Below are 21,411 nucleotides of genomic sequence, written 5' to 3'. Positions count from 1 at the left end.
GGAGTCTGTGTGACCTCCAAGGGGCTGACAAGGGACAGGCAGATGGTAAACGTGTGAGATGACAAGGTGGGAATTCCGACTGCTTGAGGCTATGGCTCTGGGCTCAGGCCTGGGAGTTCCCAGTGCTCTCCTCTGGATGAATCCCTGTTAGGAAACTCACAGTGCATCTGCTAAGTTGACAAAAGAACTGAATAGTCTGTGGAGGTGGCATGCAATATTGGGGACATACTTACACTAAAAATTGCGCTGTTATTTATCCAAAACTCAAATTTAACTGGCATCCTGTTTTTTTCTGGCAACCCCAGGAGGACAGGGCCTGGACATGGGTGTTTTTTAAAGGGTCCCATGAGATGCTAATGTCCAGCCAGAGCTGAGGACAGTGAGCCAGAGGTTCCTACTGCTGTGAGCAACCCACCATCTCGAGCCCCTGGCCAGGTCCCTAACTATAAAGATTTCTAGTAGATGGGGCATTTCCAGTCTTAAAAACATCTTCGGGGAACCTTTTGAGATTTCCCCTTTATTTATCCTTTCCATCTATCTCATGGATGCCACCCACAGTAGTGAAAAACTTATTTTTTGTGTAAATGTGAAAATCTGAAACCCATCTTTATTTTTTAATGCTTTAAATGATGTAATTGTAGAAATGATTCAATAATTGGATATATTTAAATACAAAACAATAAATCCTTATTCATAATGCTCCAGCACACTGGTGTCTCCTTTTAACTGCTAACCACAATCCTTCCAGAACCTCAAACTCTCTAACCCTCAAGACTCCCAGCCTTGTCAGGTGTGCCTTCCTGGAGCCCCGACCTCACACCCATACCACCTTCTCCATGTCCACTACTCTCAACCCTGTTGATTGCTCATTGTGTCATGCTGATCCTTTCTTGATAGCTCCCAATGACTCTTCTAAACTTAGAAGAGAGAAAGTTCTCCTCTCCATCCCTGTGCTACAAAATTTCTAGAGATTCCCTTTTTTTATAATCTCTCACCTGTTCATTGCCTACAAGAGAAGACTCAGCTTCTCTAACCTGACCTTTAAGACTGTTCATTGCTCATTACTCACCAAGCAGATGAATGATAAAGTTTATTAATGATATTGAATGGGATAGTGATGGTAGAAGAAGTAATAAGACAAGGAAAAGGAGAAGAGGAAAATAAACTCAAGACATGTACTGCATTTAGTCATTCATATTTTTCCTTCCTTCTTCTATTCCAAATAGTTACTTGAAAGGTGTAAAATTAAAAGTCACATTTGTTTCAATGTAAAATCATCCATAGTAATAAGGATAAAGTTATTTGAAATGTATATTGTCTTAGACCATCTGGCTTATCTTGGAGGCCCTCCCTAGTCCTGATCACTCAAAAAGATCCAACCCTGTAACTGGCTAATGTCTTTTCTGGTAACAGTTTTTGCTCTCTTACTTGGTTTGTTTAAGAAATTAGTACACCAGTCCAATAGAATAATAAACTGTGCTTGTACTTACCCTTCTCCCCATAATACGTGTTAGATTTCAAACCCAATTTTGAGGTGCCAAGATCCCTGATGGGGCAAGATGGACAATGCATCCTGTTTATATTGGCTGCATTAAAACAGTAGGAGGGTGCAACTCTCCAATCCCATCGGTCATTAGATGTTAACCAGTTGTCCGACTTTAAACAAACCACCTACAAAATTCTGAAGTGAAACAAACTCTAAGTTTGTTGGCTTTCTTTGATTAGTCTCCAGGGCATTTATCACTTTCTGTGAAAGAAACATTTAATTTAGACGGCATTGCATTTGTGTCATGGATTTCAACTGACAGGAGGAAGAGTTATGTGTGTGTTTATGGCTTCTTTGCTTTTAAAAGATTAATGTAGGCGAAACATAAATCACAAGACCTTTAGGGGAGAGCAATGCTGGGAAAATGGAGCAGGAGTGTTCCGGGGTGATGGATTGAGACATGTTATAGAGTATCTTCATCAGCCAGGAAAACAGTGGGAGGATGGGCCAGAGGGGTGGTAGGGCGGGAGCAGTGAAGAGAAACGGCTTTTCCTCCCCGAGCACTGAGACAGCACAGGGGCTTGAGCAACTTCCTAGCTCCATTGCCTGATGCAAACTGAGGAGGTGAACTGGTGACTTCCTGAAGCCCATTTCCTGCCCTGCTAGCCAGAGGACAGAAGAGGGCTAACAGCACAGAGGAAGTCCTCAGGAAGCCCAACTCTTCCAGGAGATAAACAAGCACTCCCTGACCCCTAAGCCACAGGAACTGGTCCCCTGTGCTTCCCCCACCTAGGGACCCTGCATCCAGAGGCCAAGTGTGTGTGTATGTGTATTTGTGTGGGTGTGTGTGAGAAGGAGCCATTCTCAAATAAATGTGGATAATAAGAAGAGCTGTCATGTGTTGGATACCACCCCGCTGGGAGCCAGGCAGGTGCGTCCTACTCTACAGATCAGTGAGCTGAGGGTTGGAGAGGGTCACATGCAACAGGGTTGGACATCATAGTGGAGGAGCCTGGACTCACAGTCATATCTCTCTGGCACTGCAACCCATGCTCCCTTCACCCACAACAAGATGCCCCCTTGAAGCACTTTCAGACAATTTTTGTAAAGAGCAGTTTGCTGATGTACATTCGCCCTTCTCTTTACCACAACCCCAAGCAACACGCTCCCAGTATTTAGATCAGAATGCACCCTCTCTTTCCTAGCACCCTTTTCAAACACTATTTCAGCAGAAAAAAGAAATCACAGTGGTATCACTCAGTATCAGCTAATGCGTATTGCACACAGACTCATCCCACACCATCATACACATCATCTCTTGTCATCCTCACAACTGCCCCCAGAGGGAGGCTCACTCATGGTCCCATTGCACACATAGGAATGGTGAGGCTCAGGGACCCTTCCACCCAGAGTGGGGAGAACACAGCAACGCTTAGTGCAGCCCCTACCCTGGCTTGAGGGGAGGAGAAGCATTCCAGGGAGTGGAGGAGGACCACGCTTTCCTTCCGTTGAGGATCCTTTGTTCCATCTTCACCTTTTGGGACCATGAACTGAAGGTCCTGTGTCTCTAGGTCACTCTGGCCTCCTGTTAGCACATCCTGGAGGGGAGTGCTAGTGTCTGTCTATAGACTGCAAGTACTCCATGCCCTCATCTGACAGGCTCTCCCGAGGCTTTAACCGAGATCCCAGGGCAGCACAAGTCCCCAACCACCTCCCACCACCCTCACTGTCCTGCTCATTTTCCTGCCTGTCAAACCCCATGAAGGGAAGAGAAAAACCTTTTCTGCCTCCCGTTTACCAACTGATGAGCCTCCTGGAAACCTAATAACAAAACGTGGCTAACTACATCCTCATTCTTTACACATGCAGCCTGACTGAGGACATTTAGTCATGTAATTAGGTACCTAATTATGCTGAAAATGCAATTATATGATTTTTTAAGTGAATTAAGTCCTTGGAGAAGTGGTAAGGATTAGCGTACTTGATCCAGCTGGAGAGCTGGGACTGTGGAGGGCACGTCAGCGTGACCGTGGGATGCACAGAGGACCAGTAGTCTGTATTTGAATCACATGGGTGAGCACGTGTGCATATGCACAGGCACGCACGCTCGGGTACGTGCACACACACACACACAATGTTGGCTTCACCTCTGCAACAGTCTGCTGCCAACAAAGAACTTAATAAATGACAGCCATTAATATCACTGGGAGCTTTGTGTACGTCTGTGGAGTGACTGTTTAATAGCTGACGTGGAGACTCTTAGGGAGGTTATTTATTTAACATGTGAGAGGCAGGTGTGTAGAAAAAATAATGATAAAAGAGTCAGTTGGGAAATGTCAGAGGATATTTTATGCAACATCACTTATTCACTCACCTAGCATTGTGTCAGAGGGTGAGGGGTCAGATACAATCCTCACCCTCTAGTAGCTCCAAAATTAGTGCAAAGCTAGACGACAGCAAAGCACTTTAATGAGGATTTGAATGAGTTGTTCGGCAAACTACAGCCTGTGGGCTAAACCTAGCCTGTGACCTATTTCAGTAGAGTCAACTAGCTAAGAAGGGTTTGTACATTTTTAAAGGGTTGTAAAAAAAAACAGACAAACGAACCGATAAAACAAAGAAGGATGTGGAACAGAGACCATATGTGGGCTGCATAGCCTAAAACGTATACGAGAAAGATTGCTGCCCCTGCAGGAATAGAGGAAGGAGCACACAGGCCCCATGCAGAAATCCGGGAAGGCTTCTCAGAGGAGGTGACGTGACCTGAACGCCATGACCGAGCAGGAGCATCTATAGCATGGTGCAGCACCTCCACCCCTCAGGAGCTTCCTTCTGGCCAGCTGGCTCACTACACACAAGAAACAACAATAAAAGACAAATTTAGAGGATTTTTACCTGAAATGAGGGCTGGGAGAGTCCAGAGATTCTGAAATGTTGGGCAGTGGGACGTGGACTCAATGTGGCTTGCTGGTCCCCAACACCGAGGCAATGGGAAAGGACAGACAACCCAGATTCTCAGGCCCCATGGACTTGACGCCAGTGCTATTAGCCCTTGAACCCCCAGAGGGTCCGTCCAGGGGACTGAATGATGCGGAAGAGAAAAGCTCCAGGGAAGGGAGAAGGGCACACAGATGCCAAGGACGTCTGGACCCCCAGGCCTTTCGGTCACCCCCATCCCCAGACCTGCCATCTCCCTGACATCTCAGCCCACGGGGACCACAGGCTGCACCATCCAGCCTCCCATCCCAGCCCCACTGAGCACACCTTCCCTCTCCTCAGGACACTGCTGGCCCTCTTAGGTGGTGACCATTTCCCTCCCGCTCTTTGCCACCAGGTGCAGCGTGGAGATGGGCCACTTGGAGACAACTGTTATTCCTTTCTCCCTGATGCGCATATCATGCTCTCCACCGCCAGGCAATCATCTGCCATCTCTCTGAGATACCACCTCCAGCATCCTCCCCCGCCACACACCCACACACCACTTACCCCAATTCCCCGCTTTTGGCATCAGCTCTTGCTCCTGCAGTCGTAAGCAGAATGAGACATGCCCGGAGACTTCCAAAGTCTTTACTTCCACCACCCTGCTCCCTGACAGCTCCTGGCATTTCTAGCTCGGGCCCCTGCTGACTTCACATCTCCACTCTGGCAATTCCTCAGCCGCGTGGGCACCGCGAATCCAGTACCTGACCGCTGCCTGCCGTCCACCACCCTCCATCGCCTCACTTCTTCCCCTGAGCATCTTAGACTCCACAGCCCATCATCAGAGTCCCTAGAAAAGCCATTCCAAGCCCACCATCTCTCGCCTCTCCCACTGAAGTCCGAGCCACCATCCTCTCTCCTCTAGATGGTACCGTGGCCCCCAGCTGGTCCCCTTCGCCTGCACAACGACCAGAGCACCTGACAGCATGACGGTCAGTTCATGTCACTCTTCTGCTCAGAATCCTTCCATGGCCCCCGTCTATTTTAGAATAAGAGCTGAAGCTCGTCCAGTACTCTCAAGACCCATGATCCAGCCACATTTAAGTCTCTGACTGCATCTTCTACAGCTCACCCCAGGCTCACTTCACTCCAGCCACACTGGCCTGCTGTCTGGTCCTTAAATACACTGGGGCTGCTCCCACCCCAGGGCCTTTGCACCTGCTGTTCCTGCCATGGGGGACACTCTTCTCCAGATATTCCCTCCCTCACCCCCTTCAGGGCTAAGTCAAATGCCCCTTCCCCGGCCACAGTATTTAAATTTGTGACTCCCACTCACAGCCCCCTCCTCTCTTCTGCTTTGTTTTCTGTCTTTGCACTATCTAGTATATTCCATAGCTTGTTTATTTCTCCTTTTTCTCATCTGTATCCTTCTCCTTGAATGTAAACTCCAGAGAAACAAGAACTTTCAGCTATTTTGTTTACTGCTGTATCCCCAGATGGTTTCTGTTGAACGTCCAATGAACTCTTAACCTTTTCTCCTTTTCTCCTTTTCTCCTACTGGCCCAGGCTTGGATCAATAAGTACAGCTCTTCCCCCTCTTATGTACCTGAATTCAAACAGCTGACCATGGCTGGGAGCACACCCCACTCTGTCTCTCTCACACACACACACACACACTCACACATCCTCACACTAACTGGTCCACACCTGTTGGTGTGCTTCCAAACCTGAATGCTCTGTCCAATTGCTTCCCCCGCTCACCCCTCCAAGCACCAACATTATCAAGGCAGCTTATTTCACTCAAAAAAATAAGTACCTGCAACATGGAAAGAAGGTATAGAAATCCTTTTGAGGAGTTTGCTGTACAGGGGGGCAGAGAAAGGGGCCAGGAGTGGGAGAGAGACAGGGTGTGCAGAAGGGAGGTCTCTTTTCTTCAGTTTGGAGAACAGCGTGCTGTCAGGGGGGATCTGCTGGGGGGCCGATTTGATGACGCAGGAGAGAGGGGGGAGGTCTCAGCGGTTTATATGTTTATAGTGTGTGAGGAGGTGGAGTCTAGTACATACACAGGCCCCGGGGAGCACTGGGCAGCTGTAGACAGAGCAGGAGGAAAGCTGTGATGGGGCCGCCCAGCCACTGCAGGGGTGGGTGGCCCTGTTTCCCAGGTACCGCTCCCCCTGGGCTCCTCCTGGCTCGCTGCCTGCTCCGTCCTGGGCTCCACGTGTCCAAGCTCCAGGGCTCAGCTCTGGGTCCTCTCCTTCATTCACACTCGCGGGGGTCTGTGAGTACCATCAAGATGCTGGAGACTGGCTCCCCACAGCCCCTCCCTCAGCCCTCACCTCTCCCCGAGCTCTCCCCAAGCAAGGGAGGAAACGTCCCTTGATCTACAAAGCCCCAGCCATTCATACACTTTAGGGGGATCCACAGTGTTCAAGGAACTTAACTATAATGTATCATACCAACCCAAGTAAACCAAGCACAAAAAATATTCATATATAAAGTTGTTCACACGTACGTCCTAGATTACCAGCTTCTGTGCAAAAAAAAAAAAAAAGAAAATAGATTTATTAACTAGTCTTCGAAACTAACCTTTGTGCATTTCACATCTAACAGGCTCCCTGAGCATAACACACCCTCAGCCAGCACTGATGTCGCCCCCCCCAGACCTTGCCCCCAGGCCCCCCTCCTAGTGAACCACAACTCCATCCTTCCTGCTCAGGCCCAAACTATGACTCTTCTATATATTTTTTCTTTATTTGCACACTCCACATCTAATCCATCAGCAAGCCCAAGTTGCTCCACAGTCCCGATATATCCAAAATCTCCCTGTCCCTCATCACCTGTTCCACCAGGGTTCTGGTCCAAGCACTTGCCTGGACCATGGCCGTAACCTCTCCCATCCTCACCCACGGTCAGTCCTCACTCAGCACAGCAGCCAAAGTGATGGGCCTCAAGCACACACAGTCCATACAGCTCCCGCTGGACCCCCGCCCTGGCCTCCCATCCGTCGCAGAGGCCCATAGGGTCCAGCCTGTCGTGCCATCACCGCCCCTTCTACACTCTGCCCCTCACTCACTCTGTAGCAGCCACACGGTCCCTAGGTCACCCAGGAACACATCGCCTGTCTGGTGTCTGCTTGGGACACTCATCCCGATGTCTGCAGGGCTTCCTTATTTCAGCCCGTAGTAGTCCTTTCTGGATGATATAATGAATACCACAGACTGGGGGCTAAAACAACAGATGTGTATTTCTCACAGTTCTGGAGGCTGGGAAGTCCAAGATCAAAGCACCAGCAGACGTGGTGTCTGGTGGGGGGCCCACGTCCTGGTTCATAGCTGGCCGTCTTCTCTCTGGGTCCTCACGTGGCAGAAGGGCTGAGGGAGCCGTCTGGGGTCTCTTTTACAAGGACACTCACTAATCCCATTCATGAGGACTCATGACAGAGTCACCCCCAGTGGCCTCCTAATTCCATCACATGGAGGGTTAGGTTTCATCGTGTGAATTTGGGGGGGACACAAGCATTCAGTCTAGCACAGCCCCAAAGCTGCCCCCTCTGGGTGGCCTCCCTGATCACCCTTTTGATCACACTCTCTCCCCTTCTTACTTCTTTATTCCTTCAGGATTTATCACCCCCTGGCCTTATATCATGGATCCATATTTTTAACTTCCTGTTGTCTGCTTCCTCCCCTAGAATGGAAGCCCCCTGAGGGTGGGTCTTTGCATTGTTCACCGTTAGACCCTCAGGATCTAAAACAGGGAACATTAATGTAAAAAAAAATGTACTTTAAAAAAAATAGGGGGCTTCCCTGGTGGCGCAGTGGTTGAGAGTCCGCCTGCTGATGCAGGGGACACGGGTTCGTGCCCTGGTCTGGGAGGATCCCACATGCCGCGGAGCGGCTGGGCCCGTGAGCCATGGCTGCTGAGCCTGCACATCCAGAGCCTGTGCTCCACAACGGGAGAGGCCACAACAATGAGAGGCCTGCGTACCGCAAAAAAAATAAAAATAAAAATAAAAAATAAAACAGGGAACATGACGGACCCTCAGTGAACCTTCTCTGAAGGGATGATTCTAGAATGAGTTTTGGAATCAGACAGACCCCATCCCAGTCTCTCCTGTCACCATTGTGTGACCTTGGGCAAGTTCGTTTCCTCCACTGTAAAGCGATAGGCATTATAGCATCCACCTCGGAGGTTCTTGTAAGAAATTGCACCAATACATGCACTTATAAAGCAAGCCCCCAAATGGTGGCAATTACATCATTATCCATATCCAGAAAAGAGGGTTTCCAGTAGGAAGAGAGCCCCAGGCAATATGGTCCATGGAGAAGCGGCGGCCAGGGGAGCCGCTGAGCCTTGTGGTGTGAATGGGAGAACAAACAAAGGCACAAACACAGATCTAGCAGGGGGCTGGTCCTGCTTTCCCAGGGCTGTGGAGGAAGTGACATTCTCTTCAGATAAAGCTTCATAGCAGCCAGATGTCCAGGGTGCCCCCAGGGAGAGGCTTTATAACCCTGGCCTCTGCTCTTCCCTAAGCTGGAGAGGTCAAGTTCTTGGTCCCCACGCTGGTCCCCCAGCCTGAAATGAGGACTGAAAAGAGCATTGCTGGCCCATTTCCTGGGCCTCCGAATCTCACTGGGAGGCACAGCTTCTCCTTACAGAACTATCTTCTCCATCATACCTGGATCCTACCCACCAGCCACACACTTGGCCCTGGCTGGGACATAACTGTCACCAACCTGAGATGCTCACAGGCCCGCCAGTGAAGCCTGGGGACCGTGCCTTAGAGGAGCCCTTGTGTCAGCCCAGGGGGGTCACTGGCAGGGCTGCGGGTCATGGGAGGCCATGTGTGTACATGAATGTATATATATGAATGTATATGTGTGTGAAAACTATATATCAGAAGAAAACAATACCCCCATAACCTAGCTCCCACCCAAAAGCCACCATCTCAGGAAAGTATATTTCCTTTCATTCCTTTTACTAAGACTTTTTTTTGCATATTTAACATAGTTTATATTTAGAGTCCTGTTCCTTTCCATTAAATCATACTGTAAGCATTTCCTCCTGCCGCTCAGAATTCCCACCCATGCCTTCAGCAACTGCAGAAGATTCTGTCCTGTGTGTGTATCGTAATTGACAGAACAAGTTTCTCGACATGGAGCATTTAGATTGTCCTCTTTTATTTTCCAGTTTAAACCCAATGACAATACACTTTGCCAAGAATGAATTTTTGTTCCTGTTTCAGATGATTTCTCTAGATCCATGACTAGAAATGGAGTGTTTGATGCTCAGGGTGATACATTGGCCATAGAGCATATGAGAGAATGAAAGTTGCCCTTTTGTGAGAATCCCACTTTGACCGAAGCTGTGTCAACACTGTGGACAAGGATAATAGTGACAGTCAAATGGCCAGTCTACGCCAGGCGCTGTCCCAGGTGCTCACCACGTACTAGCTCACGAGGACCCTACAGAGGAGCGCCATCCCATTGGACACACGAGGAGACTGGGGTTGGCACTTCCCGAGGTGGTCTAGGTGTGGGGCGGGGGATTCAGTCGCCCTGCAGGACTGCCCCTTGTGCCACCCCCGTCCACTCTGGGCCTGGCCACCGCGCTCAGCTCACCAGTAGGCAAGGGGAGCTTTCTGTATATTCTCGGTCTTCCCACACCTAGATGGAGCTGGGGCTGGAAAAAGCATGTCCAGAGCCTTCTGAGCTTCAGCCGGTTCTGGTGGAGCTGGGATCTGGGAAGCCAAAAGCAATGCTGATTGAGATACACAGTGCCTTTTCTGGTGCCTCGACATATTGGGTTGGCCAAAAGTTCGTTTGGGCTTTTTTCCGTACCATCTTATGGGAAACCCCGAACAAACTTTTGGGCCAGCCCCATATCTCCAAGAATCCACTTCCTTCCTTTGCCATTTTGGTGCCCCAGACACCTTCCTTTGGAGAAGCAGTTTCCTGCCGCATCATGGGAGCCCAGGTGTACTTCGCTGAATCAGCAGTGGCTCTTTTTCCTTCCCTGGGTCTCAGCGCAGTCAGTGCACACATGGGCATCCAGGGCAGCTGAGGACCCTTTCAGAATTTCCAGAGAACAAGGCTGCAGTCTCCTGACAGGTCATTGATCAGAGGGCGCGGGCAGCTACCAGACCCTGCCACAGTGTCCCTGTCCCCTCGCCCAGCCAGGCAGGGGAGCCAGCAGAGGTGACAAATTCTCAGAGTGTGTTACTGTGCCGGGTCTCCAGCTATATCATCTGGTCCTGAAAGAAAGGGTGCTGAACTCAGGCCATGACCAGAACAGCTGTGATGGTGGCTGCTTGTTTGCATTGCTGAGGGGGTACCAGGCCCCCCCAGTTCTAGTTGCTGAAGCCTAATATTGCACCCTTGCAAAGGGAGGTGTGTAACAGTGTTTGAATGGAGCCTCGTGCTCTGTAAGCAGCACTTACGGTCCTGAGCTCAGCGGTTCTCAAAGGGAGGCTCCTGGACCAGCAGCACTGCCTGGGAACATGTGAGAAATGCAGAATCTCGAGTGCAACCCAGACCTGCTGACTCAGAATCTGGGCGGCGGGGACAGTGTGACCCAGGGAGCTGGGACATAACAGATCCCATCCCCCAGGCACTTCTGATGCACAGTCAAGCTTGACAACCAGGGCCTCAGCTGTCAGTCCTGTTAGGCCGGGGTTTTACTATCTCTGTGTAACAGAGACAGGAGAGGAGGCTCCAAGACGTGGGGTAACTTGCCTGTGAAAGTCTGCCCTATGCCATAGGTGTCACCCTACCTCGAGATGGGAAGGATGGGTAACGTGCCATTTGAGAAGACTAGTAAGACTCCTAGGGTGTTTCATTCCTTCCCTCCTTAGGGCCTTGCATCTTGTACTCAGTGGACGGTAAGTAATTCATCTGTTCCCTCTTTATCCATAATTCAGCCAATTCCTCCCAAATGCTGCCAGGCTCCTTTAGCCCTGAAAGAGAAACAGAGACGTGAAGGATGTTGTTTCCCTGGAGGACCCACCATACTGAACCCTCGTTCTGTGCCAGGCTCGCCACGTGTGTCCGCCCTTGGAATCAGGCATTCTTTTCCTCTAGGGATCAGAGGTCAGAGAGTCACCCCTGTGTGAGCTGCTGAAGCACATGTAAGAGTCCAGAGGGGAGTCAAGGAGTGAGCTCTGAGTAGGCACAGCCCCTCTCGGGAGGATGGAGGAAGATGGGGCCTTGGGAATGGACTGTGTTTGGGGACCCCTGAGCCCACCCAAGCCTGGGGAGCCTGAGGCTGGATCTGGGTAGGGATCGGGAACAGAGCTGCAGAACTGCCCATGAGGACGAATCGCACCTCCGAGGTGCCGCTCAACCTAGCTGGACAGAGTAAGACGAAGGAGAGGGCCATCAGCTGGGAACAGCCACAGCATAAGAGGCCTCGACACCAGCTCCACACACTGACCCGGATGTCACACAAACCCCAGAGGCTGAGCGCAGTCCTGTGCACACGCGGATAGGAGGGCTCCAGTCCGTCCCTCTCCCGGTGGGGTGTGAGGGCCTCCGGAGCCTGGACCCTGACCTTGGTCAGAGCAGGGACGCTATCTCACTCTCGGGTGACATCCGCCTCCTCGCCTCCTCAGCTTCCGTTTCCTCTTGTTCTCCTTTCAACGTGAAGATCAGTGCGCTTGATAAAGGAACAGGTGCACATCAGAAGTTAAATAGTTAGGGCTCCTCTCCCAGTGAGCTGAAGCCACACCAGCTCTTTTCAGGGCAGGCTTTCTCCTCCTCCCGGGAAGAGCAAACCTGCTGAGCTCCTTTCCGTGGTCTTGGCATTGTCTCAAGTCTGAGCTTCTGTTGACGCCTGCTGAACCAGACACCTCTCCAGCTCACCCCCCAACCCCCAGCCTGAGCAGCGGACAGAGACCAAGCGCCAGCATCCTCCCCAGGACCAGGCACAGCAGCCAGACTGGATCTTCTCCTCCCCGTCTTCCTGTCTCTTTTGAATTCCATTTTCTTAGAAACCCTCAGGTCCTCAGGAGGCGGTGGGCACAGGGTGTGGGGAGGCAACGGTGGTTCCCTTTCCTCACTCTGTGCCGTGGGGATATTTGCTGCCTCCTGAACAAACCCCAAACCCCACACAGCCCAAGCTGACAAGGTTCCCTCTCTCAGAGGAGCATCCGCATGTGGACACTGGCAACTTCATCTTGCTCAGCAGACCCTTGTCTCCCCAGATGCTCCCTCCCCCGCCTTTTAGGGCTTCTTGCTGACTCCCAGTGCTGTCACCATCCTGGACTGGGGAGACAGGGGCTCTATTTTTTATACTCTGGCCCCAGGAACAGAGACAAAGCAGCATTTCCTTTTACTTAGACCCTGTATCTCAACTGAGGCAGACTGGTCGTTGTATTGGAATAAGGCTCTATTTAAAAAAAACAAAAAGCTCAGGGATAATAGCAGGGAAATATAGGTGGAGGAAAGCCTGGACACTCTGGGTTGTGAGTTACAGCATTGTCAGCTTTCAGTTCCCCTCCCCTGAGCATATCCTCCACACGACAATGCCTGAGTATGAAAACTCCCTGAGCAAGGATCCAGAGGCAGGAAGACCCCCCCTCTCCTGCCTCTGCCCCGAGGCTGCATCTTCCCCAGTTTACTGATGCTGGGAATGGCTCTGATCTCCAGAGCATGGAGTCTACCTCTCCTTGCCCCCTCGCAGGCCCCAGTGCTTCACCCACCAGTGTTTTGGTGTGGCTGGCATGTTGTAGCCTGCAAGGCTCCGGTACCCGCCAGACATCTGTGCCTGTTTTTATATAGCAGCATCAGGCACCAGGGCAACAGGGAAGGCAGCCTCACAGCCAGGAGGAGGAAAGCGTGGCTGGATCATTGGATGGGGTTTCAGAGCAGTGTAATAACATTGCACAGCACTTTGGCAGCCCTGGGGCTGGGAGACTGTTTATAAGGTGACACACAGGGACCATGAGGGCAATAGTTTTGACCTTGAGAATGGCAGGCACATTCTGATAAAAGGCAGGTCAAATGCACATTGGCCTCGCCTGGCCAGGTACTTTGTCCGGGGAATTTGGTCTGCAAGCCCGGAGAAGGGGACACAGGCTCTCTGCACAGATAGGAAGGGTGACCTGCTGGAGGCTGCAGGCAGGTAACGCCCCTCCCTAGCATACAACCTGCAGCTGCCGGGAGCCCAGACCCCGACACCCGATGGCCCACCGTGAGCTTTCCCTCCACGTCCTTCCCTCACCACTGCTGCTGGCGTCACCCATGCAGCATCTCACAGGCCAGCCTTGGGGACCACCCCCTCCAGGAAGCCTTCGGGAGAACCCAGAAACCTACCCTTTCCAAAGTTACCCACAGACGTCCTTGTCTCTGCTGTACGGTCTGCTCCTTGAAGGCAGGGGCCTTGCCTTAACTATCCACCACGTTGCTGGGATGTAGTAGGTGCTAAAGAAAGTTTATTTTTAGTTAATTTTTATTGGAGTATAGTTGAGTTACAGTGTTGTGTTAGTTTCATGTGTACGGCAAAGTGAATTTGTTATGCATATACATGTATCCACTCTTTTTTAGATTCTTTTCCCATATACACCATTACAGAGTATTGAGTAGAGTTCCCTGTGCTACACAGTAGGTCCTTATTAGTTATCTATTTTACATATAGTGGTGTGTATATGTCAATCCCAATCTCCCATTTATCCCTACCCCGGTTCCCCCTTGGTAACCATAAGTTTGGTTTCTCCATCTGTGACTCTATTTCCCAGGCACGTCTTTATTGCTCATTTTGACACTTAAACACACAGAGTCTAACTTTTCATGTAAATGTGTCGTGTCTCCTCAACCAAGTCTTAAACCTTCTGGGGACAGACCTCATCCTCTCTGCATCTGGTGAAGCCTGGGGCTGGGCAAATGCTAACTGTTCAGCCAACCTTGGCTGTCTTGCAAGAGAGATGGACAGTGGATACTGAGCTATCCGTTTCTTTCCTTGGGGCTCTTATATTCTGAGACCCATTCTTCCCCTGTTGTAGCTTGAATGCTACAGCCTTTCAGTGCGAGATAACAACAGACCATCAAAGAAAAGTAAATGTCTTTGACCTTTTTCTTACCACAAAGGAAAGTCGGTTAGTAAACGTCAATTGTCAGCTGATTTCTACTTCCCTTGCATCAGGCCTTTGAGGCCAGAATCTAGAAAAGGAAGGAGAAACTCCAGTGGGAGCCAATGAGAACTATCTAGGGCCACAAACGTTCCTGTCCTTTCCCTGAACCCAAGTCAGCCTCACGCACAGCCATCACCCCCTAAGCCCCCTGAAAAAGAAGGCTCTCGGTGTAAGTAGCACAGAGCAAACCATCAAGCAACAGATGTGGTTGCCACGTCTGCTAATTGCTGGCACTGACACCGTTGTCATGCCATGAATTCTTCAAGGACTTGATAATAAACCTTCTGGTCCACAAGCGTTTCCCTTCGTGCTACTAAGGCTTAAATAATCTTACTCTTCCCAGAGTCTTCTGTGCCATGCCTGAATTCTTCCTCTTGGCTGGACCAGGTGAGTGATGGGAAACAGGAATGGGGTGCTTCCTGCAGGACCCCTGAGGCAATAGGAAAAACCATTAGAGGTGGGTCAGGAGGTGCTGAAGACAAACCCTTGCAGGAAAAAGAACTTCCCAGCACAGGTTCATCGGAAAACACAAGAGAAGCAAGGCTGTTGGTGGCAACAGGAGTGTCAACTTGTGTCCCTGGAGCCAGTGCCTGAGCACTGCTCTCTGTTGACCTCTGAGAAGCACCACTGGAGCCCCGAGAATCCAGCTGCTGCTAAAGTGCTTTGTGCTGCACCCTGTTAGCGGTGCCCAAGCTGCCAGCTGGAGCAGAAAGTGTCGCCTGCATGGAGGGGCAGCCCCTCTGCACCCTGCTACCTCCCAGGGGGGCTGCCTTTGACCAGGAAACACGCAGCGGACCACCCTGCAGACCTAGAGAATCAGCAGGGCTCTGGCTGCTGCCACGTTGCAGATGGCACAGGAGAAAAGCCATTCCCAACCGTGGCAGCTTGCACTCTGGAGAGGGTACACAGTTTAGAGCCGGGGATCCCAGGTTACAGCACAGACTCTGCCCCTTTTGGCTGTGAGATGTCGACCACTTGCTCAAGCTCTCTGGGGACAAACACTTCCCTTTGGCTCGCTTGCCGTGAGGAACGTAAGTGGCAACTTCACCCAGAGCCTGCTGCCTAGTCAGTCCTCCTCCCCCTGCTTCCCCCGCTGAGGCTGAGCCCCCAGGACTTGTGTCAGAACTTCCCTAGTCCTGGAACAGTCTTCCCACCCCTGAAATTTCCCAAGGCCTGTAGGAGAGCATCAGCCTCCCTCCCTGATCCCTGCCCTCGCTCCCCACCATGGCTCCATGGGAGGTGGTGACTTCCCTGCATGTGAGTTGGGGGCAGGAACAGCCCTTCCCTTCCTCTCCCCCTCTGGATCCACAGCTACGGGAAACATCTGTTGTCCCTGCCCTTGGCCCTGGCCTTGTGGCAAGGCCTGCAGCTGGGTGGCCACACGGGGGTGTTCAGAAGCCCAGAGGTATCAGGCTGTTTGGCCCTTCGGCCGCCATCACCTACATCAGCTTTCACTGGCATGAGGCCGTGCTTTGTTCTCCATCTGCCTGCTCCTTGCTTGATCTCTTAGATGGGCTACACTTGACCCTGACACTGTAGGACACAAAGGGTTTCGGGTATTCCCTCTTGTCATGTTGTTGTCTAAATCACAGTCTCCGAAAATCGTGGAAAATCCGCCCTCAGTAAGAAACCCCCTTTACACTGTGACTCAGATCCATATGCTTGTGGTGTGTGTGCACAGAAGAAATCAGAGCTCCCTAAACAGTATCCCGACTGCCGATGATGGACCTGGTGGTTTCTAAGCTTTTTTCTCTGTCTCCTCTCTCTTTTCCTGTTTTGCTTTCTTTCTTTATTTCTCCTTCCCTTTCTCTCTCTTTGCCTCTTCTTCTCTCTAGCTGGTTGTGACCCACCAGTGACTTGGGGCTTCCTGTATGACAGACACTGCCCTAAATAATTCATCCATCACAATCACACCACCCAGGGAAACTGTAAACATCCTGAGGTCAGAGACTCACTTTTTGTTTCTTGGAAACTCTCCTGGTCCCTGCAGTGGTACGGGAAAGAGAGACACTGAGCATCCGGTGCTGTCTGACTGTCAGCCGGACGATGCTGGGAATTCACGACCAGCATCCAGCATCTGCCTGGACCCACAGCATCTGGGAACTTGTCCCTTAAGTGAATGGCACTGAATTCCATGCAAACCAGAGTAATAATAAGACTCACAATCAAAACAGTGGCTACAACTGAAAAACACCTATTCTGAGCTACGTACCACATAGTAACTGTCTATATAACATATATACAATATTTATCATGTGTGTGTGTATCATTTCTAACCCTTACCACAAAGTGGGTTTGTTATCCTGTTTACACACACAGAAACTAAAGCCAGTCGGTATTAAGCATTTTACTGAATACGCTGCCATTAAGTCAGTCAAGCCAGGATTTGAACCCAAGGGTCATCAGAGTGATGTGGACAGTGCAGGGCGCAGTTTCACCCTCTGTTCCCCAGATAGGACTAGGCTTTCAAATCACTCTCAACAACGGTTACTCCGTGCCGGGCACGCATGTGAGTAAGACAGATGCGGTCCTGGGACTCGAAGAGCTTTCTCTCTGGCGGGGGCGTTGCAATCTTGAGGAGAGCTAGGAAGGAAACGTGCAGGGCACTTTGGGTCTCTACAAAAAGGGTGAAGGCCACTCATGCTTGTCCAATCTCAGGAGTAGACCGTTGTCTGTTCTGATCTCAGATGCACACTTGGCCATAAATAACACCTTTCTTTGCCATAAAATCCACCCCCCTCAAGCTTCTCATCGGCCCTCACCCCAGTTCCTGAGCTCGAAGTGATTTTAATCCCAAGCTCCTACTTACCCTTGAAACTCAGCAAGGGGTGGACTCTCCTTCCAGGCTCGTAATCCAATCGCACAGTGACCCATCAACTTCCTGGGAGAGATTCGAGCTCACTCCAACTAGCCTTCTGCAAATATCCCATATCATTGCTGCTGGCTGAAACAGCATGAGGTGGTGTAGCCAGTGAGGGCTCTCACTGCAGCATCTCCAGAAGCAAGAGGTCAAAGCCCAGATTTCAGGACCCTATGTGCCATGGATGGCAAGCAGTCATTTGGGGAGAAAACTGAGAACTAGAGAGAGGTGAGGGGCTGTGGTAGGGGCTAAGCTCTTTACCTGAAATGCTTATACTCTTGTTTGTGCCACAAACTCCTATTCATCCTTCAAGAGCCCATCCTGATAAACCCTCTCTGGGAAGCCTTCTCTTATACCAGCAGTTCTCAACTCTGAGCGTGCATCAGAATTACCTGCAGGCCTGTTACCACAGATTACTGGGCCCCAGCCCCAGCGCTTCTAGTACAGTAGGACTGGGGTGGAGCCCAGGAATGTGCATTTCTAACAGGCTCCCAGGAAATGCTGCTGTTCCAGAGACCACATTTTGACAACCACTGTCTTATACCATCCCCACCGTTCCAGACATGCCCAAGCTTCCTCCTCTGTGCCAGTTCTCACCTAGGTGGCAGGTCTGGCCAGGCTGAAGTGTCACTACCCTGGAGTCCAGTCACATGGTACAACTTGAACAAATTCAGCTCTGGTCCCTACGCCCAAGCCAAGAAATTCACCCCAAGTGATCCAAGCCGAATACCTCTAGTCCTCACCCAGCTCACCCAGGCTCACCACGGAGCAGGGCCCTGCAGGGTTAGGCATGTCATCTTGAGGCTGCTCAGGCTCAAACAGGAGAGATTCTGACCCAGGGAAATCAATTACACTTTTCTGGAACTCAGCTTCCAAATCTGTAAAAAGGGGACAATAATAACTGCTACTGAATGGCATTGTCACAGGGACTATTTGAATTAAAACACATTAAGTGCTAAGAACAGTACCTGGCACATGGTAAGGAATTGCTAATTGTTTTTAAAAGAAGAAATAGCAGTCCTTTCTAATCCTGGCTGCCTTGGACAAACTGACTTAAGAAAGGCTTGCTTTCACCTGGAAAATTCCTAACAGCAATCCTGGGTATTTGAGCTTCTACAACCATCCATGCCAACTTAAGGAAGGGGCTATTCTTTCTTGCTGAAATGGGAGGTGCTCCGTGATGGAGTAAGCTCTAGAACTCTGGCCTCTCATGCATTCATTTACTGTGTGCATTTATCCCCTCGACCATGCATTCAGTAAATGTTTAGAGTACCTACTATGTGCTAGATACTAAGTCCCAGGCTGCACTTGACCACCCTGAATTGCAAAGTCCAGCATCCATTTGACCTTCTCCTGTCTGCACTTCCCTCCCGCTGCCCTGATACCAGCTCTGTCTGCTGACTTGAGGCCTTGTTTTCTCCTCTGCCCCACCTCTAGGCTCTGTGCCGGCCTTAGAGCCCCCAGCCTGGCTCTCCTCCTCCGGGCCTCAAGCCTGGAGCCCCCGCTTCCCTCCACCACCAGCCAGCTTCTTATCAGAAAGAGGCATCTGGCAGCTGCGCTGGGGAGAATGACCTCATCACGCTATAATTAAAGTGATTATCTGAGCGGAAATGACTATTATGAAGCAGCCTTCTCTGTTTTAATACGTGGAGCCCTTGTAACGGGAACATGGGATTTCCATGTGAACACTGATATTTCCGTGCTGTAGCAAATCCTTCCTCTCACACATATCCCAGAGGAGAGGTTCCTGCTCTCCTGGACATCGTAGCCTTCTGGCTAGACCACTGAGCTTCTGCAAAACGCACTTAGTAACTTGGATAGCACCACAGAGTGGCCCTACCCTCAGAAGAAGGATGCAGAGGCCTCCGGAGGGTCTTAGGGAGAGATCTCTGGATAGGAGCCCTCCTGGGAGGGGCGTCTTCAAGTGAGAAGAGAGAAAGTGCCCCCCAGGGAGCACAGCCTTAAGTCCCGGCCTCAAGCTCGCCCACCAGACCAGCTGTGTGACGGTGGGCACATCACTCTCTGAGCCTCAGTGTCCCATCTGTGAAATGGGTTAATAATACCATGTACCTGGTATACTAGATGGATGGCAAGTAAACCAACACCTGACATGTGTAGACACCCCACTGGTTGTCTGTTTTTACCATCATCATGAGAAAAGCTGAGGCCTGAAGAGGCAGGTGACACTGCACTGAACACAGTCGCGCCTGCCCTCACACCCCCGCAGGTGTCTGGTGAGCATCTGCAGGTGCAGGCAGGGCTCTGGGTCAGGGATGCAGCAGAGGTCGCTCACATATGGCTGGCTCAGTCCTGGAGATGCCATACTGGTGCTTGATAGCCCTGGGGGTGACACGATGCTCTCCCAGCAATGGTCAGCGGACATGGAGAGCCTGGGCCCAGCCCTGTGCGCCCCCGGCCAGAGGCCTGTCTGCGTGCCACGCGGTTTCCCATGCACCCTGGGCCAGTGCACCTGTGAGCAGAGGGTGCAGGCTCGGCGGAGACACTGCAAGGCATGGGTAGCCGTCCTCTCTCACCTCAGGCTCTTCTGTTCTGTCCACAGAGCCCGACCCCGGGATGGCCTCGAGTGAGATGGACATCGCCGTCATTGCAGGTACGCTGTCCGGGGGCCCCTCAAACAGCCAGGAGGGTCAGAGGAAACACTCAGGGAAGGACCTGCCATGGCCCTGCTTTCCTTCCCTCAAAGGTGGTTTGAAGGTGGACCGGGGGACTCTGGCTCTGTAAGAAAATGTCCAACACAGCATCCTGGTGGGTGAGGTGCCAAGGCACCTGCATCAGGGCCTGTCAGGACCCTAGATCCACAGGGAAAGGGGGCTGGAGGGAGAGCCGCTCTGGTGAGGAAGGGGTGGGGTTGGGGGCTGACCAGGCCTCCCTGACTTCTCTCCCGGCTCCCTCAAGCCACACTGCTCCTTGTCGTAGGTCTCACGCCCCTGTCTCTCCATCCTAACCCTGCCCTAGCCTTGCTCTGAAGCCCATCCTGGCCCCCACTGGTCACAGCTGTGACCCCAAACTCTGTTTCAGGACAGGCAAAGTCTGTGAGCTATGGCTTGCGGTGTCCTTCTGAGCTTCACACTTCTCCCTAGCTCGTTCCTAGCTCAGGGAACTTCACGTTTCAACATAAATAAATAAAAGCAGGCAATCACCCTGATGTTCTACTCACTGAATGGCTGGACCTTCTTTTTCTTAGACAATACCATTAACATCATGCAGACAGAAGTGTCCCCTAAAGGCAGCGGGGAACTGAGGAAATTGTCCCACAAAGCTGGGACTTGGGAACGTCTGTAGCCTCTACATAGTCTCCAAAGGCCCCTCCCCCAGTAAACCCACCTTCTAAGTCACGGCAGAGGGTTTGTTCTGGGGTTTCAAAGCAAACACCTGCACTTGAACCTCCCCACGTGAGAATGCCACCCGTTAGTCCTACCCAAAACCTTTGGTCCTGCCCTCTCACCCCATCACTCCAAAGCCCTGAGTGACCTCTTCCTTCTGACCAGCCCTCTAGCCACACCTCCCAACCCCTCCTGCAGACCCCACCTCCCAGGAGCACAGGGGAGCTGTGGGCTAAGGGGCACTCACCACACTTCTCCAGGGGCAGCCCTCGCCCCCGCCCGCTCCTGGCACTTTCCTGGTTTTCACACTTCAATCCCATGCCCAGGAAGCCCCTCAGCTGGGATTGTCCTGCTTCTAAAACTCAGAGTTATCAGATTTACAAAGTACAGCAGAAATGCTGAGGGATGGAGTGATTTGCTCTGCAGGGCCAGGAGAGTTTGGCGAAGGAGTCTTCTTAGAGGAGGTGGCAGAGGCTGGATTCTGAAGGCAGCATCCAAGTTTACCAGGAAGACAAGGGGAGGGGAAAATATTTTCAGCAGAGAGAACATGTGCAGAAAGACATGGAAAATTGGTCAAATAAAAAGTGTTTGGAGAATCGTAAATCGGCCAGAGGGACTCCAGTAAGAAGAGCTTGAAAATGATTGCAAGTTCTAAATACTAAAGTGTTACAAAGGTTTA

At 51.1% G+C, this 21,411-nt stretch overlaps 1 protein-coding gene across 1 annotated transcript in view; it reads left to right on the top strand.

Annotated features, from left to right (window-relative positions):
* Positions 1-21,411, top strand: part of GYPC (glycophorin C (Gerbich blood group)) — a 44,663-nt gene that overhangs the window by 21,125 nt on the left and 2,127 nt on the right. Inside the window, exon 2 of the mRNA XM_081242024.1 lies at positions 19,949-19,999. Within this exon, the coding sequence (XP_081098150.1) occupies positions 19,949-19,999 (51 nt within the window). The remainder of the gene's footprint in view (positions 1-19,948; positions 20,000-21,411) is intronic.

This window comes from Mesoplodon bidens, assembly GCF_964165515.1.
Source record: "Mesoplodon bidens genome assembly, chromosome: 8".
Classification (NCBI taxonomy): domain Eukaryota; kingdom Metazoa; phylum Chordata; class Mammalia; order Artiodactyla; family Ziphiidae; genus Mesoplodon; species Mesoplodon bidens.
This window is presented reverse-complemented; position numbering and strand designations above follow the sequence as displayed.